The following is a 27887-nucleotide window of genomic DNA, read 5'->3' as shown; positions in this document are numbered from 1 at the left end:
TGCTGTTTGGGATTTCCGATCTTCCAATCTCCCCCTCTGGCCATTGACAGGAGCTGTCTCCAGAGTACTGAAGACATTACATCTCCAGGCAACCCCAGTGCACAATCCCCGGTTACTGCTCAGCTGACACTCATTGACAATCTCTCACATGATACTTAACCACAGCACAGAGCCTCACACAGTGTGAAGTATTGTTTGTGCCACCCTGCTTGCATTATTGAGCGTTTCAATCTAGACCTGATCTTCTGTGTACCTGACCCTGCTTCTTCTCAGATTGCCTGCCGCCTGCCCTGACCCTGGACCCTGACAATTCTAGTCTCTTCTTTACTCCTCCCATTCTCCTAGTTGACTGACTCTAATTCAGCTCTGTGGACATTTAGTTGTGCTTAGTTCTTGTCTTCTTGCCTGAACTTATAAACCTGCTGCAAGAGAAACCAGCTGTCTCCCCATTTGTGACATCCGATCAAAGGTCAACCAGTAGAAAATGAGTTCCTTCCGGTTCCAACAAAATAAAGATAATTCAGTTGGCATTTTTTCATGATATTAACATGTTAGAAACAGAAATCATCAGTAAACAGTGATTGATCTGTAGGATTTTTCTGACAAATATATTGACTGAATAATAGCTGTTTATTTGTCAATTAAAATCTATGTTATTTTTGCTTTTTTGAAGTACTTCCTGTTTGGAACTCAAGGATTGAGAGGTCACTCAGTCCATTTATCTTATACAGTCAATAGCCACGTTCAAAAAATGAATACCAAATGAACAAAAAAGCACTGTCCAAACCAAACGGTGTTATAGATGTAGATGGCAGGAAGTTATGATCCAGATCAGTCTGTAAATATAATAACCTTCCTGCTTTTATACCTACATTTTTCTTATCTATTTAAAGGTAAATGTTGACATATGTTTCCTTAGTTTAATCTCACTGTAGCGCTCTCATTGCAGCAGATGCACTGAAGGAGCGGCAGGTCTCAGTCGGTGTCTTTGCTCTGTCAAATAAGAAACATCCATTATGTCTGGAGCCCCTTTTGTTGCTGAGGAGACAGAAGTGGTCCTAGCTGGTCATGAGTGCATGCTGGCTTCTTGAGCACTTATACAATTTCACAACGAAAGCTGCAGCAAAGAGAAATTTGAAGGAATGCTTTGATGCCGGTCCTCCGATGGCTGTGTGTGGTCCACAGGCGTTTGTGGTATTTGAACACATACATGCATACATACCCTCACTCTTGCCCACTTGGTCACACACTGCTGCTGCCGCAGCCTCGAAGAGCGCTCGGGGCCAAGCGTGATTTCACCAGGGCGGTCAGGAGGGGTTTCTAGGGCAACCTCACTGAGGCCCTATTCTAAAATTGGCCTCCATGGTTACTTTGAAAGCCAACCCTGGGCTCTTGAAGATGCACGGGAAAAAGGCTGTGAACTCCTCTCCTGGAGGGGGTTCTGGTTGGACTGGGTGAAAGGGGGAACCAGGATCTTTAATAGCTAGCACATGAGACACTGAAAGGAGTTCATACTCAACCAGGAGAGGTATGTGTGCAAGCACTGTGTGTGTGTCTAAACAGTAATATCCCTGTACTCAGCTCTTGGCTAAATTAAAAGGGCATTTTTGGCGCGAAGGTCAGTTTTTGGTGCCCAGACAATTGGACGGCGAAAGGCGAAACTCATTACCTACCCATCTGTCAGAGAGTGAGAGTGAAAGAGCTGTGGGAGTGTGGACAGAGTGAGGGGAGATGCAAAGGGGCTGAAAAGGTGAAAGACCCAGAATGCAGTAGAGAAGAGCGAAACGCTACAGACATTTTTCTACCAGAAGGCCGAGTTTTTTTTATCATCTGCAAACTCCTCGTCCTCCACATGTTTTATATTTGTAAAAGCATCTCCTTTAATTTACCGTTTAGAAAGACAAACATCAGCCGAAGAAAGTCCAGCTGCTTTTACAACTGTCTGTGAATCGCATGCGTGTGTGTGTGTGCACGTGTGCGTGCCGGAGTTTGCATCAGAGCTCCACTTTCCTTTGAGCTCTCCGAGCCCCACATGTTTTTGATGTTCTGTTTTTCTCTGAACCAGGGGCCACTCTCGAAACACAAGCCTGACTCATGCTAACAAATACACACCCACATCCAAGCTATCAGCAAGTATTAAAAGCTTGTTTGCTCATTTGTATATCATTTCATTGCTAAACAAGTATGCTTTCTGTGCTGCAACAGCTGCAGCATGTAAGCCTTTTTGTCTCGTTTAAGATTGTCTCGGTATGGCCCCCTCTTCCTCTCCTTTCTCCCACAGCTGTAGACGTATAGGCTTTGATCAGCGCAGATGCGAGCGCCTGCCATATTTGATCCACACCCCTCTTGTGTGGATATTGTTAACGAACATGTACTTTCCTCTGCCAGCTGGCTTAGAGAATGGAAAAAACATATCTCCATGGCAATGTTTTTGCAGTTCTGCCCTGTGAGATATACTTACAGCGAACACTTCTTAGTTCTGCAGATAATGTTTTGTAAAAGGGCACGAGCTTTGATACAGTCTTGCACGTTTACAACATTTGTGCAGTTTTCATAAACGTTCTCAATGCCGAAGGAAAAATGTCCAGATAGAGCACTTTTATTTCTCAAGAAACTGCCTCAATCAGAATAATAGAGACAAATTTAAGATTTTTTTATATGCAACTTGTAGTGTAACAATTCGATTCGTATCATAATTTGTGGTTAGTAATATGATTCGTTGTCAATATAGGTTCATTTTGAACGATAGAATCGATTTATCAACTTAAAAATCAGAGTTAGCCAAAAATTCAACTAGTTTGACTCAGAAATAAATACCTGGTACTGGTACAGTCCCTGTATTTCTTGCAAGATAATCCAAGAGGACCTGGTGGCAGACAAGTGGCGGTTGAAAATCATTAGTCGTAAGCGAAAATTCCACAAGATTTCATAGTTGTAGCCAGTTTTATCAAAAGTTTTTAATGTAAATAAACGGTTTAGTATTCAGGATTAGCTTAAAATGTGTCAAAAAGAGGATAAACGATTCATTAAGACTTATAGAGCCTTAGCTGCAGACAAGTGTTTATGTTAACTGCAGTTAGCTTCAACCCTTAAACCTAAATAACTTTCAATATTTTACTCTCTGTAAAAATATATTTTGTCAAAATTATACAAGTTAGAAAAAAGCGCACGCGCTTCACACAATCAATGTGAATCAGCTCATTTTGTCGCAGAGAAAAGAGGCTTTTTGATGGAATACAACACTCTATTTTAGTAATGTGTTGGTGAAAAGCTTCTTTAAAGTGTTGCTTACCAGCACAGAACCGCTTTTCTCTGCAGATCAGCTAATTCACGTCGATCGTGTAAGGAGTTAGAGTATGTCAAAAAGCGTTGTAGGCTTGGACAGAGACATGTCACGTGTTAAAGGTTCAAAACTTAAAACACAAAACAACGTAACTGTTGGGGTCACCGGTTATACAGTATTAGTCTTTTTTGACCAAAAAGAAAAGTGTTTTTTGACCCAAATGTGGGGGGGTCGAGTTCTGGATTTCCTTCCAGTTGATGATTTTCAGCCGCCATCTTGTTTGATACCAGGTCCCCCTAAGATAATTAAATGTAAATTAAATATGTTTACAAATAAACAAGTAAACAAGAATTAAACGAGGGCTTAGACAAATTTTCTTTAAAAAATATTTTTTAGAGCAATGAAAGCTTGGAACGTTTTACCATTCATTTCAATAGAAAACTTTTCAAATTATGCTTTTAAAAAACAACTGAGGTCATATTTTGGAGCTGAATATTTTAAATAAGGGATGCATATATATGAGTAAAAGTTGAATGAGGAGTAAATTTTTATTGTGTAATTGATTTAATCATCACACCCATCATCTGGGTGTAGGAAATGTGAGTTCAATGTGCTTCCAAAATGTATTTTTGGGATAGCATAAAACGGCTTTGATGGTTTTTTTTCTTCTTTTTATGATTTGTGTTGTTTTATGATGTGTTTTTGATGAAGGACCCCAGGAAGAGTAGCAGTCTGATAAGCACAGCTAATAGGGATCCTATAAACAATAAACAAGAATTAATGTTAAATCCATTCATATTTTAGCTTCATGAAGTTCAGCCCGCTGTTGTTTTTTCCACATCATAAAAATACATTATAAGAACATTATGCCACGCTGGTCACAAGTCTGTGAAAGTTTTTTCAATCATCGGATGACCTGCTCATCTTTTGCTGCCGTCACATGTGCGTTGGTGACGTTTTTACTTTATAGTAAAATAACCCTGCCTCAATTTAAATGGTATATTTTCAGTGTCGATATAATTGATTTATTTGACTATGAAACGATTTTATAATGGTATAAGTCCATTTGATTAACAGCTTGCCACAGACAGATCGATCTGGTAGGATCATTGGGATTGATTAATTCGATTAACCATTACACCCTTACATGCAACCTAAGCTGTATTCCGACACTATAAGTAGGCTTTGTCCTTATTTATTTATTTATTTTTTAATAGTTTTTTTTATTTTTCTTTACACTCATCTACACTGAGGAATAAAAAGGGAAAAAACCCGACTCTGACCCGACTTATGTTTATGTTTGTACCACCCAATTTCCCCCCTAACCCTATCAAATATTCTGCTCTAGCCCCTCCCCTCTCACTCAGCACAGTAGCCTAGAAACCTCTTTGATGTAGACGCTAATGCATGCTTTATTTCACTGGGATCTGCACACTCAGCTCTTTGATAAACTTTAACGATATGTATGTCTTTGCATGGCACAGATGGATTTCAGCGATCTCTCCGGAGCGTATAAATGCATTCATGAGCCGCTCTCCGTCGTTCTTAACCACTCCCATTGTTAATAAATCATGATCTCACACTTAGTCGGGGTGTGTGCGCGCACGTCTCCGTCTTTCATATGCTCATAAGTGTGTGTTTTAAGCTGTGGACGGGGACTCGGCCTGACTCATTCATATTCATCCTTGCATAATGACTAGAAACACCTCCGGATCGTGCAGTCAGGCTGAGATCAAGCATTATATTCAAAGAAGAGGCTGTATAATTCATGCTGGAGCAGCTGCACTTACTGCTGGCTTCCCTCATCTCTACTTCTATGGATTATCAGTTTCATGCTTCTTGATTGATTTGCATCAGGCTCACTCTTCTCACGCAAGGGCAAAAATCACATCAGTTCTGATCATAATGTGTGATAAAAGAGAAGCTGTATGTGGCCGTTTGTTCACTGGGTATTTTCAATGTGTTTCTATACCAACAATAATGAAAGAGGACTACATGAAATCGAATGATTACTTATTTTTGTTTTCAGGTTTCCATCTGAGCGGAACGGTGACGGACCCCGCCACGTCTTCGTCTCCAGAACTCGTCTGCAACGTCAGCGTCAGCTTTGACCGCTGCAAGATAACAGCTGTGACGTGCACCTGCGGAAACAAAGACATCTTCTACTGCGCTCACGTCGTGGCGCTCTCTCTTTACAGAGTACGAAAACCCGAGCAGGTCAAGCTGCACCTGCCCATCTCCGAAACCTTATTCCAAATGAGCAGAGACCAGCTGCAGAAGTTTGTCCAGTACCTGATCTCGGTCCACCACACCGAGGTGCTGCCCACCGCACAGAAGCTGGCCGACGAGATCCTGTCGCAGAACTCGGAGATCAACCAGGTTCACGGTGAGGAAACGAGGGTGTGGGGGCCGTGGGGATCTTTGATATCACGTGTTTTCCTTTCTCTGCGCAGCTATTGATTGTGTGATGAAGGTAAAGTGTGGTAGGATCGATGTTACTTATTAGCGGGATGCACACAGTCCAGCAGAGACTGTAATCAACGTTGTACATGTGTTTGCTTCTAAACAGAGGAAGAGTGGAATAGATAAAGGTTTTTTATGCTGCTTTGATGCTGAAGACTTAAAAATGTGAAATTAATAAGAAACAACAACGAGATTCTGCTGTTAATCCTTAGAAATAATAAAAACAGCATCAATACTCATAAAAAGGATGACATGAAGGTCACAGAAGGCAAAAAACAGATGCCTGAGAAGAAAAGTGACAGACATTAGAGCAAAGAAACCTTAAAACCTTCAACCAAAACCTCTGGAAATGTAAACTGAAGCCCAGCGTCAGGTTCTGGCATATTCCTGAGCTGCCACACATGCTCTCGACAGCAGGAGACTGTCTGTGGCAGCTCCGTCCTCGCTTCTGAACACACTCCAGAGCGCTAGGTGGAGCGGACAGGAGGCAGAGCCCGGCCGCACCTTTGAAGGTGTCTGTACCAAGGGATATAAAAATAATAACTCAACATTTAAACGGTGAAAATATCAGTTATCTGGTCAGTTTGCTTGATAAACATTTACTGAATTTTGTCGTGGAGAGAAAGAAGGAGGAAGGTCTGTTAACAAGTGTTTAAAGTCCCACACTGATTATCTTTTAATTATGATTATGCTGTTTTTTAGCAAAAACTAAAAAAAAAAGTTGTTTTTCAGGGATTTTTTTTCTGCAGAGCAGCACAACAGAGTTGTAGGCAGGACTGTTAGCGTGGAGTTAACCCCGCCCCCCTTCCCATTGAGAGCTTGGAGCAGGGAGCTTGTGGCCTGTTCAGCATATTTTCTATGTCACAAGTAAACTCCTTTCCCACAATGATTTAAATAAAGAAATACTCAGAAATGCAGTTCTTAATTTTCTTCATATATGTCCTCCATTATCAAAAAAATGCCACAAGAATATCTTAAAAACACAATTTTCATTGGACTGGATCTTTAAAAATTGGTGCTAATCCAGTCCGATGAGCATCTGCATTTGTATATCTGTATTAAAGCAACATCAGACTTTTAAAGAATAAAAAGTAGAAGTGATGCAACATCCGTTTTTATGGGCGTTCTTGACTAAAGATCAAGTTCAATCAAAGGCTTAAACAGTCACTTTGCTTCATTATTATTCTTTCAGTGCAGATTGATTGTTATATAATGTTCTATAATTGTTATAATAATGAAAATACTTGTTACATTCTTGTAATATTATGTAATTTCTTGTTTTTATTCCTGTAAGATTTATTTGTACTATATGATTATATTGCATTCAGAGAAAAAAACTTTAAATTACAGATTTTATTATTCTGTTCACCCGTCAATGTTTTGCTCAAAGGATAATCCAGAGCTTTATGTGTTGCACATGCACAGGCGCCCCGGACCCCACGGCTGGGGCCAGCGTGGACGATGAAAACTGCTGGCACCTGGACGAGGAGCAGGTTCAGGAGCAAGTGAAGCTCTTCCTGTCCCAGGGCGGATACCACGGCTCGGGCAAGCAGCTCAACCTGCTGTTCAGCAAGGTCAGAACCCAGGAGCCCTGACTCATCCGCACACAGAGCGGAAAAACCTGCCAACTGTTGGTCACGGCTGCAAGGACGCTCAACCATGCGCACGTTCCCATTTTAGCTTTTACCTGTAGTCTCACTGCATGCTTTTAATAGGTGTCTTTTCAGTCACTATAATGCGCTCGTATTACCTTTTATTCCCTCAAGACGCTTGAATAAATACATAAAGCACATACATTAAAGGCCAGGCTGTCTCTGAGCAGAAGAGAGTGAAAAGAGATGTGTCAAAATGGGAAGGCTGTAAACCGCCATGCAGCCAGGTTTAAATGATTACAAGGATGCGCGTGCTTGACTGTTGTTGCAGCGGCACAGCCCGGCCGGCATTAACGTGGGGCGAGCTATGTAAAGAGCTCACGCCAGGGCCATTATCATCCAGCCAGCGCGCCTTTCACAGTATCTCTGGGCTTCATGTCCTTTGTCGCCTGTTTTCATATTTTTGCAGCACTTGCACAAAAAAGGTGACAGTCTCTTATATGCTTGCATTGATGCTAAGACACTAAGCATTGTGCGCACCCTATATAATTGCATATACCAGCCCACCAAGTCATAAAAGCACGCAAGCAAGTAAGAGCGTCTGCTGGGAGCAGCAAAGTTAAGAATCACCGTTTTCTGGATTTACAGCCTTCCACTGAAAAATACACTCCTTTTTTTTTTTTTTTTTTTTGAAGTTGCTGTTTAGTTTAATATTTTATATCTCCCCCCACACCCAAGCGCAGTTATGATTCCAGCTATAGGAAAGCGCTGACCACTGTAGTTTAGTGTAAACTAGTCCCTCTTGCAATTTATGTATCGCAGAAAAAAGTCCCAGTGAGAAGAAAGAAAGTGAAGAAGAGAGCAGGAAGCTGGCCACCGATGCTGGAGTTTTTTTCTTTTTTTTTGCAATTTTTTTTTTTTTTTACTTAAAAGTAGTTTCAAAAAAGAAAAATTATCTAATCTGGGAAAAATTCTGATTTATCTAGACATAAAGATTAAAAACAGAAGAGGAGAAATCAAAGTATTAAATCCAGAACAAGGAGAAAGTTCAAAAGCTAAATGTGAAGGAAAAAAATGTTGGATTTAGTTGAAGGTTTGAGTGAGTTGCATGTTTTTTCTTCTAAGCTTTTGACATGATCATATAGAGTAAACGTCTCACTTTTTGATTCGGGTTAGTTTGAGCAATCAAAACAAATTAGAAACATTTAAGGAGACAAACAGGAGAAATATCTATCTGTACAATAAATATATCAAACCAGGTTACAATCTTTGGTTGTAAATTAGTTGGAAAAAAAGATATATAGTAAGATATGTAAATAAACATACAGGTATATATATATATGTACACCTAATCAATATGCATAAAGGAAGTGCAAATTATGTAAAAAAAATAAATAAAATAATAATAAAAAATATATATTACATTTTGAAAATCAAAGCAAAATTCCACGAAATTCCAAATAAACTGAACACAATTCCAAAAAATTTGAAACCAAACAAAAAAGATTTTTTTCTGAAACAAAAGTAATTTCCAGAAATTAAAATGAAATGTTAGAAAATGAAACCAAACAAGTAGCTGGAAAATGACATTTGTTATAGGACATCCCGGATTGGATGATAACATTTGCTCTCCTTTTGCATGGGAAGTTATTTGACATAACAATAACTTCCAAGAGAAACATTTTTTTAAGCTTCTGGCCACAAACACTGCAAAAGTTTAGTGATTCCTGAATCAACTCTTTACCGCAGTTGGGGCCAAAACGTCGATTTTGTTTTCCGTTTTTTCAAAACTGAAATGTCATCATTCAGTCAGAGACAACCAATAATACATTTTCCAGTTTCTTGTTTTGTTTTATTACATTTTGATTTATAGAAATTATTTTTGTTTCTTGAATTTTTTTTTAAATTTTAGTTTGTTTTTCTGGAATTTTGTTCGGATTTCTAAATTTTAATTGTTTTAATTGATTTGCTTTTTTAGTTGTGATCTTATATATGTTTTTGCATTGATGGATATGTTGGAGAATATATTTTGTCTTTCTGGACAAACAAATAACATTGTAAAATATTTTTAATCAGGCAAACAGGTTAAAAAACAGATTATTATCATGGGTTTTGCTTCAGACGATGCTGTATCACTGTAAGTGACAGTCTGTTTTTTTTGTGTGCTCCTCTAGGTGAGGGAGATGCTGAAGATGCGTGACTCCAATGGAGCGAGGATGTTAACGCTGATCACAGAGCAGTTCATGGCGGACCCTCGGCTGGCGCTGTGGAGACAGCAGGGCACCACCATGACCGACAAGTACAGGCAGCTCTGGGATGAGCTTGGTGAGGGGAAAAAAACAGTCCTATAAAACTACACCTCTTCGCCAGTATGCACACGCACCGACAGATTCAGCAAGTCCACGATCAGACTCTGACAAAAAGGCGCAGTTTTTTTTTTTTTTTTCTTCTTTCCCCAGTGCTGTCCTCTCATCTCCAAGAAAGCCCACGATCTCATGCGTGCGCACTGACAGCTCAACCCCTCACAGATCCTTCGGAATGAAAAAAGGCGTTTAATTCCGCCTCACCTCTGCGGCGCTTTCAAACACTCCACATTATATTTTTAGTTGATGTGACAGAGAGCATACTTGTTTGATTTGACATAATGTCTAGTTTTTTTGACAGACTTTCTGTACCTGCGACAAAACAACGTCTTCATGAACCACACAGCCAACGAGTCGTTCACTACGACAGCATTTCTGTCGTCTTTGTTGTGCTCCTCTCTTGTCCGGACTGCTGCTGTTGTAGTTGATGATTTTCCTCCCTCTGCTCCTGTTCTGCACTTTGCGAGGACAGCGCAGTGATCTCATCTGCTTCAGTCCCACGTACTTTTGGAAGTGTGTGTGCAGTCTCTTTGAAGTCCACACTTCAAACCCTTCTCCCCAAGTCCTTATCACTCCCCCTGATGTGTGGTGAATGCTGCCTCTCAGCGCCGCTCTTTTGTCTTCTTCTTCTACTCCAGACACAAAGCCCAACCTCCTTCACTTGTCTTTGCTCTGTGCAAATAATCTTGGCTGTCATTTCATTCGCCTGCCCTGTTCTCTTCCAGTTCGTCCGTCTCCTTTCTCCCAGAATTTCCAGCTGTAACACCCCTCTGTAGTGTGCACAAATCCCCCGCAGTCAAATCCCAGAGCAAGCCTGTATCCCCAGAGACGTATCCACTTTTCATATTCTTTTTGTTCCAATTTTCTCCGAAATGACATGCGTGCAGGCACTGTTGCCTCTGGATAGTTGCATTGGAGTTGAATTTCTGAGTACGAGACGGCTGCAGAACTTAAAACAGGGATTCTCTCCTCACTTTGTTTGACTTCTTCCTTACATCAGCGCTCTCAAGCCTAAATTTGTGTTTACGTCCTGCGTCCAGGTGCCCTATGGATGTGCATCGTACTGAACCCCCACTGTAAGCAGGAGCAGAAGTCGTCGTGGCTGCGCCAGCTGCGCAGATGGAACAGCGTAGACGTCTGCCCTTGGGAGGATGGAAACCATGGCAATGAGCTGCCCAACCTTACCCACTCCTTGCCTCAGGGTGCTCATGGAAATCAAGGTCAGAAACACTTCTCAAAAGTACACTTAAAAGTAACCCTCTGTTGCTCAAAAGTTTCCAGATTGTGCAAAATTTTGCAAACATCTAATGAAAACATACCTGCATGTCTTCCTTTGCATTTATTTCTGTTTCTCTGCAGAGATGCGCCCCCATAGGACTGTTTTTACACGAGCTATCGAGGCCTGCGACCTGCACTGGCAGGACCGACACCTCCAGCACATTATCGCCAGTGACCTCTATGCCAACTACTGTTACCATGACAACCAGGAGGGCTCCCTCTTCGACTCGCGTGGCTGGCCTTTATGGCACGGTGAGTCTGCGTTGCGCGTAGGTGTCTGACAGGTTCCGTAGAGTTTGACTCAGGGTGTCAGGTGTTTGACGGGACTGTACTTCCTTCAGAACATGTCCCGACGGCGTGCGCTCGAGTGGATGCCCTGCGTTCCCACGGTTACCCCAGAGAAGCACTGCGACTGGCCATTGCTGTTGTGAACACGTTACGAAGGCAGCAGCAGAGGCAGCTGGAGCACTTTAGACGGCACAAAAAAGGTGAGACCAGTTTGGTATTTGGTGATGCTGCACATTGTGGCATAAAAATAGGTTTGAGATGGCAAAAAGTTCCTTTTTTTTCCAAAATTATCTGGTTTAAATAGAAAACAAAAAATATTTTTCACCTAAAAGAGCAAAGATATTGTTACTTTTATTTTTATTACAACTACTATGATAGATCTTTTTTTTCATGCCAATCATGAATTATTAAAGACTTTGGCTGTCATCCACATTAACCAGAACCAATGCAAGAATACACATTAAGTGAGTTGTCCATTATATAACTAGCTTGAAAGTGTTTTGGAAACTTCATGCAGAATATTCATGTTTTGACTCCTCCCATTTTTAAGGACCCACTCCAATGAAAACTGTGTTTTTTGGTTTTCTCTACATTTTTTGTGACATTTTTCTCATAACGAAAATTAAGATCAAAACTGTGTTTTTGAATTTTTTTTTTTTTTTCAAATCATGGCGAATCAGGAGCAGATGAAGAAATTCCGCTTGAAAAAAACCTGTAGTAGTGACGCAGTGCTAGCTCCCTGCTCCATTGCATTCCCATGTATCCACTTGCAGACGAATAGATTCATGTACATCTTTGTTTTGCTGGTCTGACTCATAACTGTTGGAGCTATTCCAATATTGCTCGCCCTTTTTGTTACACCTGTAATGTGAGGTTGGGGTTTTGAGTAGCTTTAAGCTAGCGGGAGAGCATGTAAACAGAGGGATAATGGGAAATGGAGATGGGCTTACTCTGCATCAATAGTTCCACAGATAAAACCTAGAGGGGAATTTCTTCTGAACCCCTGCCGCTCTGCAGAAACTATGTCCTAAAAAAGGATGCAGGTTTTTTGATTTGGGCTAAAAATGACATAATCCTAATAAAAAAAAAAAAACACAGAACACTTTTAGCATAGATTAAACGATGATCGGAGTTGGACTTTAATCTTAAAATACAACATTTCTGAGTTTATTTTTGCTTTTTTTTTTAGAGTTGCTCCACAAAGGCCATACATCCATAACAAACATGGAGGGCTGGGTGGGACATCCTCTGGATCCCATCGGTACTCTGTTTAGCACCCTGACAGAGTCAGGACGGGTGGGGGATGAAGGCGCCAACATCTGTTTAGATCTTTCAGGTACTGTGGTGATCAGAACTGTTTACTGTACCATTTATTTATGTATTTATTCCGGTCCAGCCAGCTCATGCTCTCTTTGTCCTTTCCAGACTGTTCCAGTGTTGTGAGCAGAGCAGACCTCCAGCGTATGCCTGTGCAGCGATTGCTGGGAGACGGTGAATCGTACATGGCGCTGGCGGTGGAGACGGCTCTGATTGGCTTGGGCCAGCAGAGAGTAATGCCCGATGGGCTGTACGCTCAAGAAAAGGTGTGTCGCAATGAAGAGCAGCTGTTGGCCAAGCTGCAGGAAGTGGAACTGGACGACTCCCTGGTCAAAATCTTCCGTAAACAGGCCGTCTTTCTGCTGGAAGGTGCGGAAAAGTCCAAATGTTTTTCTTTTGGTCAACTGTAGCTCAAGCAAAAAGTATAATGTTGTTCAGTCCATAAATAAGCTCTTTGAGTGAACAGAGTGCGTGAATGAGATGCAAATTGTTTCTCCGTCTTGAAGTGAGTCATATAAGAGAAATTGGTTTACCATTTTCCTTTTATTTTCTCCAGATTTCCCAGCTGTCTCCACATTTACAGATGCATACATACATAGACACACCTTAGTCCTATCATTTCTCAACCACCTACACACCAAGAGCCTACACACTCCTGCTAAAAGAGGAAAAACACATTTGACTCCAGCTCACAATTTATTATCCTTTCATTCTGTGGTGCAAATAGAGGCTGAGCTGTCCTGGGCCAGACCAAAATGAGCTCTTTACACTGTAACGCCAGGGGTATTGTGTTAGCACACATATCCGCACACACACATAGAAGTGAATGCATTTACAGGGCTGGAACTGGAACAGAATAGGGTTTGGTTATGGGGAAGAGAGAAGGATTGGGTTGGTGGTGGTGGTGGCTTATCCTTGAAAGCCCAACCCAGTCAAAGTCCAGTCCCCACCCAAACCCCAGCTCTGCCTCATCCCAGGCACGACCACCCACCTCTGGCTCCATCGCTAATAGAGCGACCGGCAACAGAGGCTTCTGTGGGCCCCTGGAGGCTGCAGCCGCGCCACTGTGTGATGTGGTCTGTGGCTTAGAGGCCCGTTGGGGTTTAAAATAACTCACCAGGGATGAGGGGGAGGGCAGGAAGAGGGGGAGGAGGGCACGAGGCCAAGTCTGCACACACGACCATATGGGTTTTTTTTTTTTTTTTTTCAATTTGACGTCACAGTTTGTTTAAACGCCGCGTGGCTTTGCTTCTTCCTGCCTGGAAGGGAGGGGAAGTGGAAACCATGACTCTGCATCCAAAAAGTGAAAATATGCAATTAGTGGGCTTCCTCCTCCTCCTCTGTCACTAACAGACCCACTTCTTTGTGTGTGTTTTGAACAGCCGGCCCGTACTCTGGCCTCGGAGAGATTGTCCACAGAGAGAGTGTTCCCATGCACACCTTCGCCCGCTATCTCTTCACCTCCCTCCTACCTCACGACGCTGAACTGGCGTACAAAATTGCACTGAGAGCCATGCGGTGAGTTCCACAGCTTTGTCACAACTGCCCTGATGGGTGGATACAGGCTGTCTGCAGACAGAAAAATAGGCACACACGAGTCCGCACAAAATTTTGAAGTTAGATGAGCCTATAAAGTATTTTTTTTTACTACAGGCATGCTGCAGGCAACAGGTTGTAGCCTAAATGAAACCTTCAGAAACGTGCGTTCAAGCGATAACTTCATATGAAAAGTCTACGTAAAGGCCTGTTTTGGCCTTCCACGTTATAAACTTGTAAACCTTTTAAGTTAGTTTTCAGGCTCAATACAAAATGTGGAACAATTGAACATGCATTATAAGCTCTATCAGTTGAAGGAAAATATCAGAATAGAGCTGTAAAAAAAAAAAAAAAGAAAGGCTGGAGAAAAAATTGCAAGATTTGTACTATTTCGACATTTTGCACCAATCTTCTACCAACTGCAGGTTCATGCAGTGGCATCGGTAAGCAACAGTCCTTTTTAAAAACACTGTTTGCCCGATGTAGCATTAGAAATTAGGAAATTAGTATGTAGCATTAGAATTATTTATTTTAGTTTATTTGTATTTATTTAAAAGAGACAGGACAAAAAAAATTACTACAATTTCAAATGCAACCGATGTCATGTCTACAGGCCGTCTAGCTTATAGTTAATTTGCAGACCAGGTCCCTGAGAAAAGGGACGCTACTGACCTTTGTTCAGAAAAACTACTGAGACATAAACAGCAACACACAAATACATACCGGTACATATGGAAATATGGGAAATTTTTTTTCATGGTGCATGCGTGGTCTAGTCGCTAGCATGTCACTGTAATGCAGGCCTTTAATGCTAAAATAAACCTTTGGTCCAGTTTCTTACAGACCAGAACCCAACGAGAGCCACAAAGTCTCATTTTATCGTTTAAAAATGCACATTATTTAAGCTTTTTTGGCAACTAAGCATTTATTTAAAAAAATAGTCTTTAAATATTACAATAAATGGATTACAACTGTGTCTGTATGTTTCTATATGTAACAGTTGTAACTTATTTCACTTTTGATAGCAGTACACACTAGTTCCTTTCAAAATAAAACCCACTCTGTGTCAAAAAAAGTCCTACTGCTTCAGCAGCTTTAGTTAAATTAAAAACACAAGACAGTCAAACATGATGTTTTTTATCTTTAGGATTTTGGTGTGCTTTTTTCTTTTTAATCTTAAAAGTAAACATTTTAGGCAGAATCAGTGTATTAAAAAAAACCTCAAAACAATTAGAATGACCTGAGCTTTTTATTGAAACTAAATCATGTTCAATCATTTAAAACCACATTTGCTAAAATGTTTTGCCACTTTAGTGTAATTTACCAAAATAAGAAAAACTTTTAGACTTTCATTTGACTAACTTTAAATTAAAAATACACATTTAAAGAACATTTCTACTGAATTTCTGACAGTAGATTAAACTTTTTTGCATAGATGCTTGATATGTTAAAAATCTAAACAGAAATGACAAAACTTAAATAAATAATTTCTTATTTGTTCAATCATTACCATTTTTCAAAGCTTTAGAGTGCATGTGACCAAGCCTGAAGTATTGATGCATTTTTGGTGAAATCCTCCCATTCAAAATTCCTAAAAGACAAAAAGCTAAAGTTTTTAGGACTTCTTGAATGATCATCCAACACTACAATAAATATTTGTGCTGAGGAGGCCTTGTGAGCTTACATGCCGTCCGTGTGATCTTTATATTAAGCTCCTGCGGTGGATCCATCAGTGGACGACACGCACGTGCATATGTGTGTTAATCAGTCTGCTCTGCCGTGTTTTGATGTTTTGACTTGTGGGAGCTGGTTCAGTGAATATTAATTACATTAATGAGGGTGTAATTAGCACAGCTGTAATGAGGAGGAATGGTAGACACATACACATACATGTGTGTGTGTGAAAAGACCAGAAAGGAGACACAAGAGGGGAGAGGATGGTTGTTGTGTTGTTATCAAGCTGAGCCTGTGAGTTCCTGTGCTGCAGAACTGGCGAAAACAAACCAAAAAAAAGAAGGAGGAAAAAAGGGCAGCAAACACATCTCTCATACCTTCCTGCAGTTGCCAGGATGGCAGGCAACAGGAAATAACAAAATGCTTACAAAACTAAAACGAGACGGCTCGTTTCTGTCAGCGTGGCTTTCAGGTTCAGCACATTCAGCTGCGGTGTGTTTAAAAGTCCCAAACCAGGTTTCCCTGAGTCACCCCCCCACCCCACTGTCCTTGCCACTTCCCTTCACCCCCTCCATTCTCACTTCTCTGGTGTGAAACTAGAGATTTAGAATAATATGGCCACTTATGGGCGCTCCTGGGAACCGGGGGTGTCTACTCAGCACAAAATGAATGTGTGTAATGTAGCGTAGTATAATGTGATAGCATATACCTTCTTGCTCCCACGGGATGGCAGGCAGTTAAATCTAAAGGGGGGAGGTAAAGTAACCAGGATTTTTTTAATGGGCCTATTACAGCACTATCATTGATAAAAGGGGAGATGGAAAGTACGTGTTACACACAAACACTTTTTTTCTCTTCTTTTTTTTTTAATTCCTTCTTTTCGCAGCCGCTCTTAAACAAGTTTCTCATCCGCACACAAAGGCAGCCCAAAAAACAGCTAGAAAGTGTGTTTCTGCACACTTTGAATGAGGTTAATTGGTGTTTGTGAGAGCAGCATATGTCATGTGAGCGCTACTGACTAGTTTGTGGATATCCCAGACTTTCCCAGCTCAAGGAAAATTTTTAAAAAGTGCTCTTTATTGCACCTTTTCTTCAACGAACAGTCGCGGTCTCAACTTTTCTGAAGCCTAAGGGACAAATCTCAGCTACCTGCTACCCGGTGAGGTTTTATAAAGATGCAAATCTCCAGCAGTTGACAATTTTTAGATCCTCGCTGTAATCTGTAACCTTTAATTCTCCGCATGTTCCAATAAAATTTGAATATGCATCATCAAATCCTGGCGAAGGATGAGCAAGGTCAGAGAATGTAGCTGTGACATTCAAAGGTATTTGATGTCTTAGTACAATTTTCCACTCTTCGCTTTCCTGAGGAAAATATTTTTGACTTTCAAAGTAAGACATTATCGATTTATAAGGATTTAATTGTAGAACCGCACTGCAGTGCTTTGCAAAAAAATATTTTATTGAACTAAAGACATAAATCTGAATCATAGTTTAAGGTATATGTTTCAAAGTAAAGACCCGGTGGCCGAATCCGGCCCTCTGGGTGATTCTATCGGCTCTCCAGATCATTTTATTTTATTGTTATTAATGGCCCGATGTTATCTTGCTCTCATTTCTAACTGGTATAATTTTGACAAAATATATTTTTATGGAGAGTAAAATATTAAAAGTTATTTCAGGTTTAAATAGATTTATTCTGGAATAATATTTCAGTTTTTTTAATATTCACGATTATGTTAAAAAATGTAAGTTTTAAAAATTGGCATTCTGATATATTTTTTTTTACCTATTTTGGCATTTACTAAGATTTTTTGGCTATTTTGGAGTCTAATATTTCAGCTACAGGCTAGCTTTTTTGGCTAATTTATGCTTTTTTTTAAAAGATTTTAGGCTGTTTTGGAGTTAAGCAAATATTTACACGCTAGCTATTTTGGCTAATTTATGGATTTTTTTTACGTTTTTTATGTTGTTTTGTAGTTTAAATAATATTTTGGGTACATGCTGGTTGTTTTGGCTAATTTAGTCTTTTTTCCGGGTTTTGGACCGTTTTAAAGTTTAGTTTTTTTTTCAGCAACATGCTAGCTGTTTGGCTAAGTTTTTCTTTTATTATTAGTTTTTTTTAGGCTAATTTGGCATTTAGCTAGTATTTTAGATGGCAATCAGCATCTCTCAGCATTCACACTAGCATTATTGCAGGTAATGCTATATATCTAGTTCATAATTATGATAAAAAGTTACAGTTTTAAAGTTTTAAAAATGTAGTTTTAGAGTGTTCGATAAATATTTATCCTTTTCAGCCCACGACCTAAAGGTGTGTTTTGGATTTTGGCCTCTTGTGTGATAGAGTTTGGCATCACTGATTTAAGGCATAAAAAATGTGTAAAAGAAAAATACACCACTGCAGTGTAAATAAACTAAAAAAAAACAATTAAGGTTGTATTTACAAAATTCCGGTTTGTCAGACACTTTTGTCCGCACTCCCACACACGCAGCTTCTAAAAATTGATCACTGAGACGCGTTCTCTCTCTCCGCTCATGAATGCCTTGACCCATCTTGAAGATTTCACCCTGAAGGAGTTTGTGTAAAGAAGTGAGGCCCTCCACCGGACGTGTCTCCGACCTGATAGATGTGTGCTTGATGAATTGTGAAAAGTGAAGGGTGTTTACAGTGAGTCGGGGAAAGGAGTGGGGGGTAAGGAGGTCAGTAGTCATGGTGATGCAGACCAGAAACCTAAAAGGGCCTCAGGATTTAGACAAAAACCTTTCGGACTGCTTTTTCTCATCCCCTCATTTGTTTGTGAAGGTATTGTTCATCCCTCTGCGGTAAAATGAGCGTTTTTTAAATTTTTGTCTGGACTCTGTTTTCTGCAGACTGCCGCCACTCTGTCACCCTTGCATTTCTCTGGTGGTGTTGCGATGTCTCCCTCAGGTGTGATGTGATGCTGAAGTGCTGCAGGAGCCATTTGACATCAGAGCCTGACCTCATTTGACACACGCAGGAATTGATTGTCTCTTCAAAGCTCAATTTTTCTTCCTCCTTTGCATTAAATTCATATTCATTTTTTATTAATAGAAAAAGTTAACTTGAAAATTGAGGCTACATTTTGTGTTTTTGTCTTCCCTGTGGAGGGATGATGGTCCAGTTTTCCGTCCTGCATTTTAAGGTGGCCACTTTTCAGCAGTGCGACCCTCTCCAGCTCCAGTTCAACGGAGGCCTCTGCCTCTCTGGTGAAAACCAAACAAAGACAGGAATGTTGATGAGGCCTCCATCTTTTTCTATTTATTTTCTGCACCCCAGGAATCTTTTCAGAAGGCCCCAGAGTGGAAGAAGCTTTTAGCAGCTCTTCAGTTGTGTGTGGAATGAAGCTTATTGTCGCGAGGACTTCCAAGCATCTTCATTTTACAGCGAGTGTCAGTGTTCACACTTTCCTGTGTCTCGGCTGCGGCTTTTTTTTTCCCTTCTCACCTTCTCCCCACCCTTGAGAGCCGAGCCCCGTTGGTGCCTTCATGTGCAAAGCCGAGCGAGGATGAGGCTGTTTTTGTGCATGGCTTCACTCACGTGGCAGCGGCATCACATGAATTCGACTCTGAAATTGAAACTGGCATTTAGCATCACATTGCTTTTTACTGTGCGGCTTTGATGTGTTTTCAAAAAGGGCAGGTGCGTGTGTGTCTTATCGGATCGCTGGTGCGTGCGTGCATGCGTGCGGCCGTGCGCGTGAGCTCTGGCTCTCCTCACTTGATGTGTGTTGGTATTTGTTTGATGTGTGTCCAGCCTTACAGGGCTGGAAGGTGAATTCCCTAATTTCCCCATGGACTCAATTAGCTTTGTGATTGGCTGAGAGAAGGCCAGGTTGTGCTGTCTTCTGAAGGAAAGAAGACCTTTGAAAGTGAGGTGGGAGCAGAGGGAAGAAAAGTGAAGCAGAATAGGAGATGAGCAGGCCACAGTGGTAACCGGGTTGTGCTCTTGATGCTTGTGAAGAACTTGGCCCGCTTAGTTTTATTATAATGAGACACAGAAACTCGTGAAGCCCCTCCATCCACAAGCAGGTGTTGCACAGTGCCGACTTCATTACAACCAATTAGAGTGAAGAAAATACTAATTACACCTCAGTTTCTCCATGATGAATTGCTAGGTTGAAAGTAAATTGCAGGGATAGGGTAACTCTAATCCCTCGATGATGGCTGAAGTCATTTTCATTTTGAAGTCACTTTCATAATGAGGACTTTTTCTGTCTGTATGGTATTCTTTTCCGTCTGCTACTTACTCTGATTCTGATGATTTGTGAAACTCTGTTGCCGCCCTTTCTCATGCTTTTAATTTGAAATATTTGAAAAGTTCGGCCTTCATTTTTGCTTTTTGTTTGATTCCAGGTTGCCCGTGTTGGAGTCCACGGCCTCGTCTGGTGATCTCTCCCGACCGCACCACATTGTGTCTGTAGTCCCCAACCGCTACCCGCGCTGGTTCACCCTCAGCCACATAGAGTCTCAACAGTGTGAGCTGGCCTCCACCATGCTCACTGCCGCCAAAGGTGCACGACTGTTTGCAAATGCACATTAAAAAAGGGGGCAAGAAAATATCTAGTCAGCCACCAATTGTGCAAGTTCTCCCACTTCAAAAAAACGAGAGGTAAACCTCAACTACGAGGAAACAAAATGAGAAAAAAAATCCAGAAAATCACATTGTACAACTTGCACAATTGGTTTCTGACTTCGTACTTTTCTGGTCCACAGTAGAAAACAAAAAAAGGGGTCAGAGTTGGGTGTCTGAACTATTCCTGCTTGTATCCGTTATAGGTGATAGTCGCAAGCTGGAGACGGTCCTGGAGTCCATCCAGAAAAACATTCACTCCTCGTCTCATATTTTCAAACTGGCACAAGATGCGTTCAAGATCGCCACTCTAATGGATAGCCTTCCTGACATCACTCTTCTCAAAGTTTCTCTGGAGCTGGGACTGCAGGTAAGTTCATGGCTGCTCAAAGTGTCTGTAATTTTTCATACTAAAAGGTTTTCATCGAGAAAAAAAAACAATCCTATCTATCTTGTTTTCTCTCTTTTTTTGTCTTTATTGTAGCCAATCTTTTGACAAGACCTAGCAAAGATTTAAAAAATAAATTGCTTTGACATCTCTATATCGCCTGTTCCATTCTCATGTTCTTTTAAAAGTAATTCGTTATAGCTACTCGCTACTTATTAACTAAATTATTCTTAATTACTGGTAAGATAAATAGTTTGCAGGAAAAGTAACTCTTTGCATTATAGTAACAAAAGCGTGCCAAAATGGAGATTATTCTTTACAGTTTTTACAAATCAGTTGACATTATTAATAGTTTACATATTTTAGTATATGTTTATATATTTTTATATGGATGTATAATCTTGGATATTCATTGTACAACAAACATCAAAAAGTTTATCCTGCACCTCAAGTATGATCTTTTTAATTGAGGTAAACGGTGGCTGATTATTAATTGTGTTTAACTCTATTACCAAATTAATCAAACTCTTAACAACCTGACAGAGCTGCAAAGGTAAACGACCTGAGTTGCATGTGGTTTGTATTCTAAGTTAAATAAATCACATTGCAATTTCAGACAAATGGTCTAGTATTCATCTGTACATTTTCGATGGATAACAGTTAAATAATGTGAAATGTTCTTGCAGTAACTGTAGCCTGAAACTCGTGCTTATACATCCACGTAGAAATCAGCAACTTTTCAGCTTTCTGCTCCAGACTCGCCATTTCTGCAGCTTCATCCACGTGTTTGGTGTTTCTGTGTAACATCTGTATAAAAAAAAAACAAAGACATGGCTCTGATTGGCTACCATGAAACCATAAACTAATAGTTTATTTGTTATTATTTGTTTTATAAAAACAAAAAAAAAACATTTTAGTTCAACTTCTGTGTTACTGAACAAAAAAGTTGCATTAATACTAACAGAAATTTGCATGTTTTTACTGCAAAACTTTATAAAGGATGAGGATACGTTTCCTCTACTAAAAACAATTAGATTTATTAAATTAGGAATACTTATTTTTTTATTTGTAATCAGTTTTTAGATGTTACATAAAACTATTTTAGAAAAACTAATCATAGTCAGGAAAGACCCTTTGAAAAAAGTTTTTTTTAATGGTTCTAGAAGTATATTTACTGTAGTTTATTCTAAAAGTGAGGCAGTACTAGCAGGGATTGGACATCTGGAAAACAGGCAGGGTGGTAGCTCTCGAGGACCAGGAGTGGGCAGCCCTGCTTTAGGGTGTAAAACAGAAATGTTTAAAAGGTTCTTGAGCGATAGCCGCCCACAAAAGAACCGACACAGCTGAAAAACATCCTCACAATTTAACTGCAATATTTACATAATAACCTATTCCCAACACTAAGCTTAACCATAACTAGTACATGGGCACAAACCGCAATAGTGGATTTCTCTTCAAACGGTTGGCACTTCCGGGTTTGGAAAAGGATGCTTTCCGTAAGTCACTACCAAGTACGAGTCTCAGACTGGTCAAAGTTATTTCAGTGGCAGTGCTTTTGGATGTAGAGTCTAAAAAAGAGACTTAAAACCTGTGTAGTGATGAATAAATGTGAGAGTTTAAAACAAAGCACATATACAAATGCGTAATTCCAAGTCCAATGTGAGCCTTGCTTAAGGCAGGACGCTGGCACCATTTTTGGGACACTGATGCACAATAACCTTTTTAATCATTTCTGGTATATTTTTTGAAAAAGATCATGTTTTGTATTCTTGTAATAATCAGTGTCTTTCCCCCATCACTGTCTTCCCTCCTCAGGTGATGAGAATAACTCTGTCCACACTGAACTGGAGGAGAAGAGAGATGGTGCGCTGGTTAGTCACATGTGCCACTGAAGTTGGTAAGTCACTTTTCTGCAAGATCAAACCAGTCTGTGTTCTTGTTGTTTCTACTCATTTCTCTTTTCTCTGCGTGGTTTTTGTCCTGCAGGGGTGTACGCACTGGACAGCATCATGCAAAACTGGTTCACCCTCTTCACTCCCACGGAAGCCACCAGTATCGTGGCCACCACCGTCATGTCCAACAGCACCATCGTCCGCCTCCACCTGGACTGCCACCAGCAGGAGAACCTGGCCTCATCGGCGCGCACGCTGGCCCTGCAGTGTGCCATGAAGGACCCCCAGAACTGCGCCCTCTCTGCTCTTACACTCTGTGAAAAGGACCACATTGCCTTCGAGACAGCCTACCAGATTGTACTGGATGCAGCCGCCACAGGAATGAGCTACACGCAGCTGTTCACTATTGCACGCTACATGGAGCACCGCGGATACCCGATGCGAGCGTATAAGCTGGCCACATTAGCTATGGCTCATCTGAACCTGAGTTACAACCAGGACACGCACCCAGCCATCAATGACGTACTGTGGGCCTGTGCGCTCAGCCACTCGCTGGGCAAGAACGAGCTGGCCGCTGTCATTCCCCTAGTGGTCAAGAGCGTGAAGTGCGCCACAGTGCTCTCAGACATTTTGCGGCGGTGCACGCTGACCACGCCCGGCATGGTGTCGGCTCTGCACAGTCGCAGGAACTCTGGGAAGTTGATGTCACTGGACAAGGCGCCGCTCAGGCAGCTGCTGGACGCCACCATCGGGGCTTACATCAACACCACGCACTCGCGGCTCACGCACATCAGCCCGCGGCACTACAGCGAGTTCATAGAGTTCCTGGGGAAGGCCCGGGAGACGTTTATGATGGCTCACGACGGACACATCCAGTTCACCCAGTTCATAGACAACCTGAAACAGATCTATAAGGGCAAAAAGAAACTAATGATGCTCGTGAGGGAGAGGTTCGGCTGAGAGCAAGGCTCCACTCTCACTTTAGGACTTTTCTATTTACTTGATTCTGCCTTTTGAACTTCCTTTGGACTAATAGACGAGTAAAAAGAGGGATGTGACTTGTAGAATGAAGCAAAAACAGAAAGGAAGAAAAAAAATCAACAGAGCCACCTGCGGTATTATTGTTCTTGCTGTTGTTACTGTTATAAACAGTATTACTATTATTATTATTAATATTATTCCTACTCCGTGTACAGACGTGTTTTTATTTTTCAGAAGAGAGGAAATTTGTCACATTGTGAATGTTGTGTGTTTCTCTACATGTGTGCGAGACGAAAAGTGAAAAGGCTTTTTTTTATTTTTTAGCATCTTTTCTTCCCTTTTTTTCCGTGTCTATTTGAGTTAGATGTTGTCGAGCGGCTGAAGCCCTTGTACAATAAAGCTCGTGTAAAAAAAAAAAAAAAAAAAAAAAACGACAACCAAGAAGAAAAAACAAACGTCCTCAAAGAGAAACTAAGGCTTTAAACCACACAGAGCGCCTCCTCATGTCCAGACCCTCGCTGGTGGGCTCTGGGCGGCACTGCACAGCTTAGCTCGGCTCGGCTCAGCTTGGGTTCCCACTAACAGAAAGCCGCCATCAGCATTTCTTCATACTAGCAAGCAGCACTTGAGCAGCCATTAGCTTTCTCTGGGCTCCAGGCATTATCCCCACCACACCATGCTCTTAGCTAACTCTTGTTATTGTGATCTAAGCCTCCTCCATAATGAGAACCTGTTCCAGACAGAGGACAGTGCGCAGTGATGACACATTAGACAAAGATAATGAGTATTATTGCTTCATTAAAGTTCCGTAGCACCGCTGTGGTTTTTAACTGCCAACATTTGACTGCTATCCTTGAGTTTTCCTGTTAAAACACATTACCCAGAGGGAGATGACTACCTCATGATACGGCATTGAACCTGCTCCCAGTTGTGCTATCGTGATATTTATCGTCCATGATAGCCTGACAGTGTTAATTGAAAAGGGGATTCGCTGCCGAGACTAATGTTGATAAGAAGCGTTTCCGCGCTCGCCCAAATTCGGTCCCCACCTCCCTCTCTCCCCCCCCCAACAGCCGCCATTTGCATGGTATTTTCCAGACTAGGGCCAGTGTCGCTTCCCCCTCTGTGCATGTGAATCATGGAAATTTGACTTTCTACTGTTATAGTTCATTGTGTGGAACCTCCAGTTACTAGAACGTTCTCAGGGATTTCTCTACGCAGGAAAACAAAAGGCGGAAAACAAACTGTCGACACAAGAAAGACTTCAAACGTGACACAAACACGAGCAAGCGTTAATTGTACTCTGTATATATGCCATAGTATATGTCTGAATATGGAGGATCTGAAAGTATATGTTAACTAATTTATACAGAGTATTCTATGTAATGTGAAATACTTGAAGCCGCTGTAATTTACTCTTTCTCTCCCTCTCTGGCTCTTTTCCTCTCCTCTGTCTTCCCTTTCTTTTTGTTGCAAACAGAACATATCAAAAGGACAAGACTGGCCTCTTTGTTTTTGGACGCACGAGGCTTTCACCCCTCAGACGCTGGATCCAGTCAGAAATGCAGGTTTTAGTCTCAGTAGTTCTCAGCTTCATTGAGTCGATAAAGGTTAGAAGAAAAAACACGTTTTTTTACTAGCATTTTTTAACGCATGCAAGCTGTTGTAGCCTGGTTTTCCTGTGAGATCCTATATTGAGAAAACACGCTTCATACTGGATGGACACCTGGTTAAAAAAAAAAAAAAGAGCATTTTGTGTCCAGATCTATACAAATAAGGTGTCACTATTAGTCACAAGCAGGATTCAACAACCCTGATCATGAAGTTCAGGTTCAATGCTTCTACAAATGCTTTACTTCCAGTGTCTCCTCTGCGATGCTCCCTCTTGCCTTTTTCCACCTTATTTTCTTCCTTTTTTTTCATTTCCTGTGCAACTTTTCTATCTTGTGTTGATTGAAGATAAAAGCAGCCTTTTCTCTTGCCTTGTCTTAACGCTTTAAAGTAACCAAACAGAAGATCTATCTAACAACCAAACGCGTTTTTAAGGGTGAGAGACAAACAACCTTGGTCCCAGCTTTAGTGTCCTTAATTAGTAAGAGAATGGCTGTGTAACTCATGCTTTAACGAAAGCAATTCCTCATGTGTGCTTGGTGGAACAGATACGTTGTCCAGTGTCTCTCGTCTTCAGAAACAATTTCCTCTGAGTCTTTCTAGCTGTTTTTATTTTTATTCTTCTGTTTGTGTAGGAAATCTTCTGCTCTCTTTTATTTATTACGATGACCCATGTATACTTGCTTATGAAATTAAGATTTGATACACCGATATCAATTTATTTATGTAACTAAATCACTGTTTTATAATCTTGTTAATGAGTCAATAATTGACGTTTTTGTTTTGTTCTTTTTGTTTTAATAAAAGTTAGTTTTTTGAAATGTACACGGGCGTCCTTTGAAAGTGCTCCCCGCTCGCCGGCTGTCCTGTCAGTGGCTATTACGGCACGTGAGGAGGGGGGGGGGTGTATCGAGGAAGAGCCTATCGGCCGGGGCCGCCTCAGATCTCCATCACGAAGCGGTGTCAGAGTAAGGCAGTGGCGGCGGCGGCGGTGGTGATGGTGGGGGGATCGGTCCCACTGGCAGCAGCTTTCACGCTGTCATCTGAGGCGAGCTGACAGGAAATCTGAAATGTATCAATTGACATCCCCACGGCCTTTGTAGCTTCTGTCAGTCTGCCAGGCTCAGCCAGCCACAATAAGTTGTTTACATGGATCCAGCCCTGACAGTGGTGCCACAGGATGACTAAATCAGTGTATGCACTTTGTCAAGTGTGTGTGCAGACATGTTTTTTTTTTTGGTGTGTGTGCTTCTTGTTTGCATGCCTGTGTGTGATTTCCTACGAGTGTGTGTGTGTGTTGGAGCCTTTAGGGAGCGAATGGGAACAGGTGGTAGCTCCAGACTACAGGAGCTCCTGACAGCAGTAAGGTCCCCAGACTCCCAGCCCCTCATTAAACATTGACACAAAAACACTGCAACTGTCTGTGTGTGAACAGTAATGAAGCGCAGACGGCTACACCGGTATACACACTGCAACTTAGCGCAGCACGAGCTCTCAGTCCGCACCAGTGTGTGTGTGCGTGTTGTCCATCTGTGGGGCTCCGTTAATGAGGTACATTTGTCTACAGAGGTGTCCACTTAGATATTGTAGAATTCGTCAGGTTTAGCAGAAAAAGCATGACTCCCCTGTCAGATGCAAGACGGGACTGTCCATTTCTTATGTGATGGATGTCTGCTTGTGTGTGTGCGTGCCTGCCGGCACACACTCGCTCAGATGTGTGTGTGCATTAGCCCACTTCCTGTGTGTCTGACCTGTACTCAGGTCCCTGCTCAGTTTCAGTTGGTAATGACGTCCCTTGGGTGCAGCACGGTGCTGCAGCCTCCTCCAGTCTGTCTTACTGTATACTTATAATGACATTATGATCACACACTGGCCTCTTTCATGCCAAAAGCCCTCTTCCTCACCATCACCATCAAAACTGCTATCTGGAGCACTCTTCATCACTTTTCTTTCTTTCTTTCTCTCTGCCTCTCACAGGCACACACTCTGCAGCACAACTTCAGAATAGAGCAAGGCCATTTTTTCTGTACCTGTGGACCCTTTATAGCACTTTTTTCACTCATAAAAAGCACATTTTTCTTAGTTAAACCAGGATATTTCTGGGTATCAGACGTGCTGCTGCACTTCTGTTGCCAGGTGATGGCAGCCAATCAATAGTGTTGGTATCTTGCATTCAACTTTTATTCAGGCAAAGGCATCGCAGCCTCATTTCTCATTACCACAAAGTTTTATTCACTGGTAGGAATGGTATAAACTATTTTAAATGCAGATGTTATTTTGAAGAAATGTCATTTCATTTGTTGTCCATTGAAATTTAATTTGTTCAAACAGATATAGTTTAGTAGGGTTCTGAAAACGTGAATTAAATCATTTTGTTCAGGCAGCAAACAAATTGTTGCTTGAGCATGTAAAAACATATATATAATTTTTTTCAGTTTTATCGTCTCTTCAATTTTTATGTTTTTTAGAAACATAAAAATCTTAAATGGATGAGCTCCATCTAATCTCAAAAACCCTAAAAATTCAATATCTCCTTAGTTGCTTTCTTTTTTTAAATAATGCCCGTAGTTTAGGATGGTCTGAGTAACCCTGAGCCATTCCTTTGGTTCTGCTGTGCTACACTCAGA

The 27887-nt window shown here is 41.2% G+C and overlaps 1 protein-coding gene across 1 annotated transcript in view; it reads left to right on the top strand.

Annotated features, from left to right (window-relative positions):
• Positions 1 to 24080, top strand: part of LOC112148535 (zinc finger SWIM domain-containing protein 6) — a 45293-nt gene extending 21213 nt beyond the window's left edge. Inside the window, exons 2-14 of the mRNA XM_024275724.2 lie at positions 5313 to 5669; positions 7172 to 7320; positions 9513 to 9663; positions 10742 to 10921; positions 11061 to 11231; positions 11321 to 11467; positions 12457 to 12603; positions 12693 to 12953; positions 13967 to 14102; positions 20172 to 20329; positions 20595 to 20758; positions 22592 to 22673; positions 22763 to 24080. Of these exons, the coding sequence (XP_024131492.1) occupies positions 5313 to 5669; positions 7172 to 7320; positions 9513 to 9663; positions 10742 to 10921; positions 11061 to 11231; positions 11321 to 11467; positions 12457 to 12603; positions 12693 to 12953; positions 13967 to 14102; positions 20172 to 20329; positions 20595 to 20758; positions 22592 to 22673; positions 22763 to 23628 (2969 nt within the window). The 3' untranslated portion in view covers positions 23629 to 24080. The remainder of the gene's footprint in view (positions 1 to 5312; positions 5670 to 7171; positions 7321 to 9512; positions 9664 to 10741; positions 10922 to 11060; positions 11232 to 11320; positions 11468 to 12456; positions 12604 to 12692; positions 12954 to 13966; positions 14103 to 20171; positions 20330 to 20594; positions 20759 to 22591; positions 22674 to 22762) is intronic.
• The last annotated feature ends 3807 nt before the right edge of the window (positions 24081 to 27887 follow it).

This window comes from Oryzias melastigma, linkage group LG9 (assembly GCF_002922805.2).
Source record: "Oryzias melastigma strain HK-1 linkage group LG9, ASM292280v2, whole genome shotgun sequence".
NCBI classification, from domain to species: domain Eukaryota; kingdom Metazoa; phylum Chordata; class Actinopteri; order Beloniformes; family Adrianichthyidae; genus Oryzias; species Oryzias melastigma.
The sequence above is the reverse complement of the archived record's forward strand: the minus strand, read 5'-3'. Positions and strand labels throughout refer to the sequence as shown.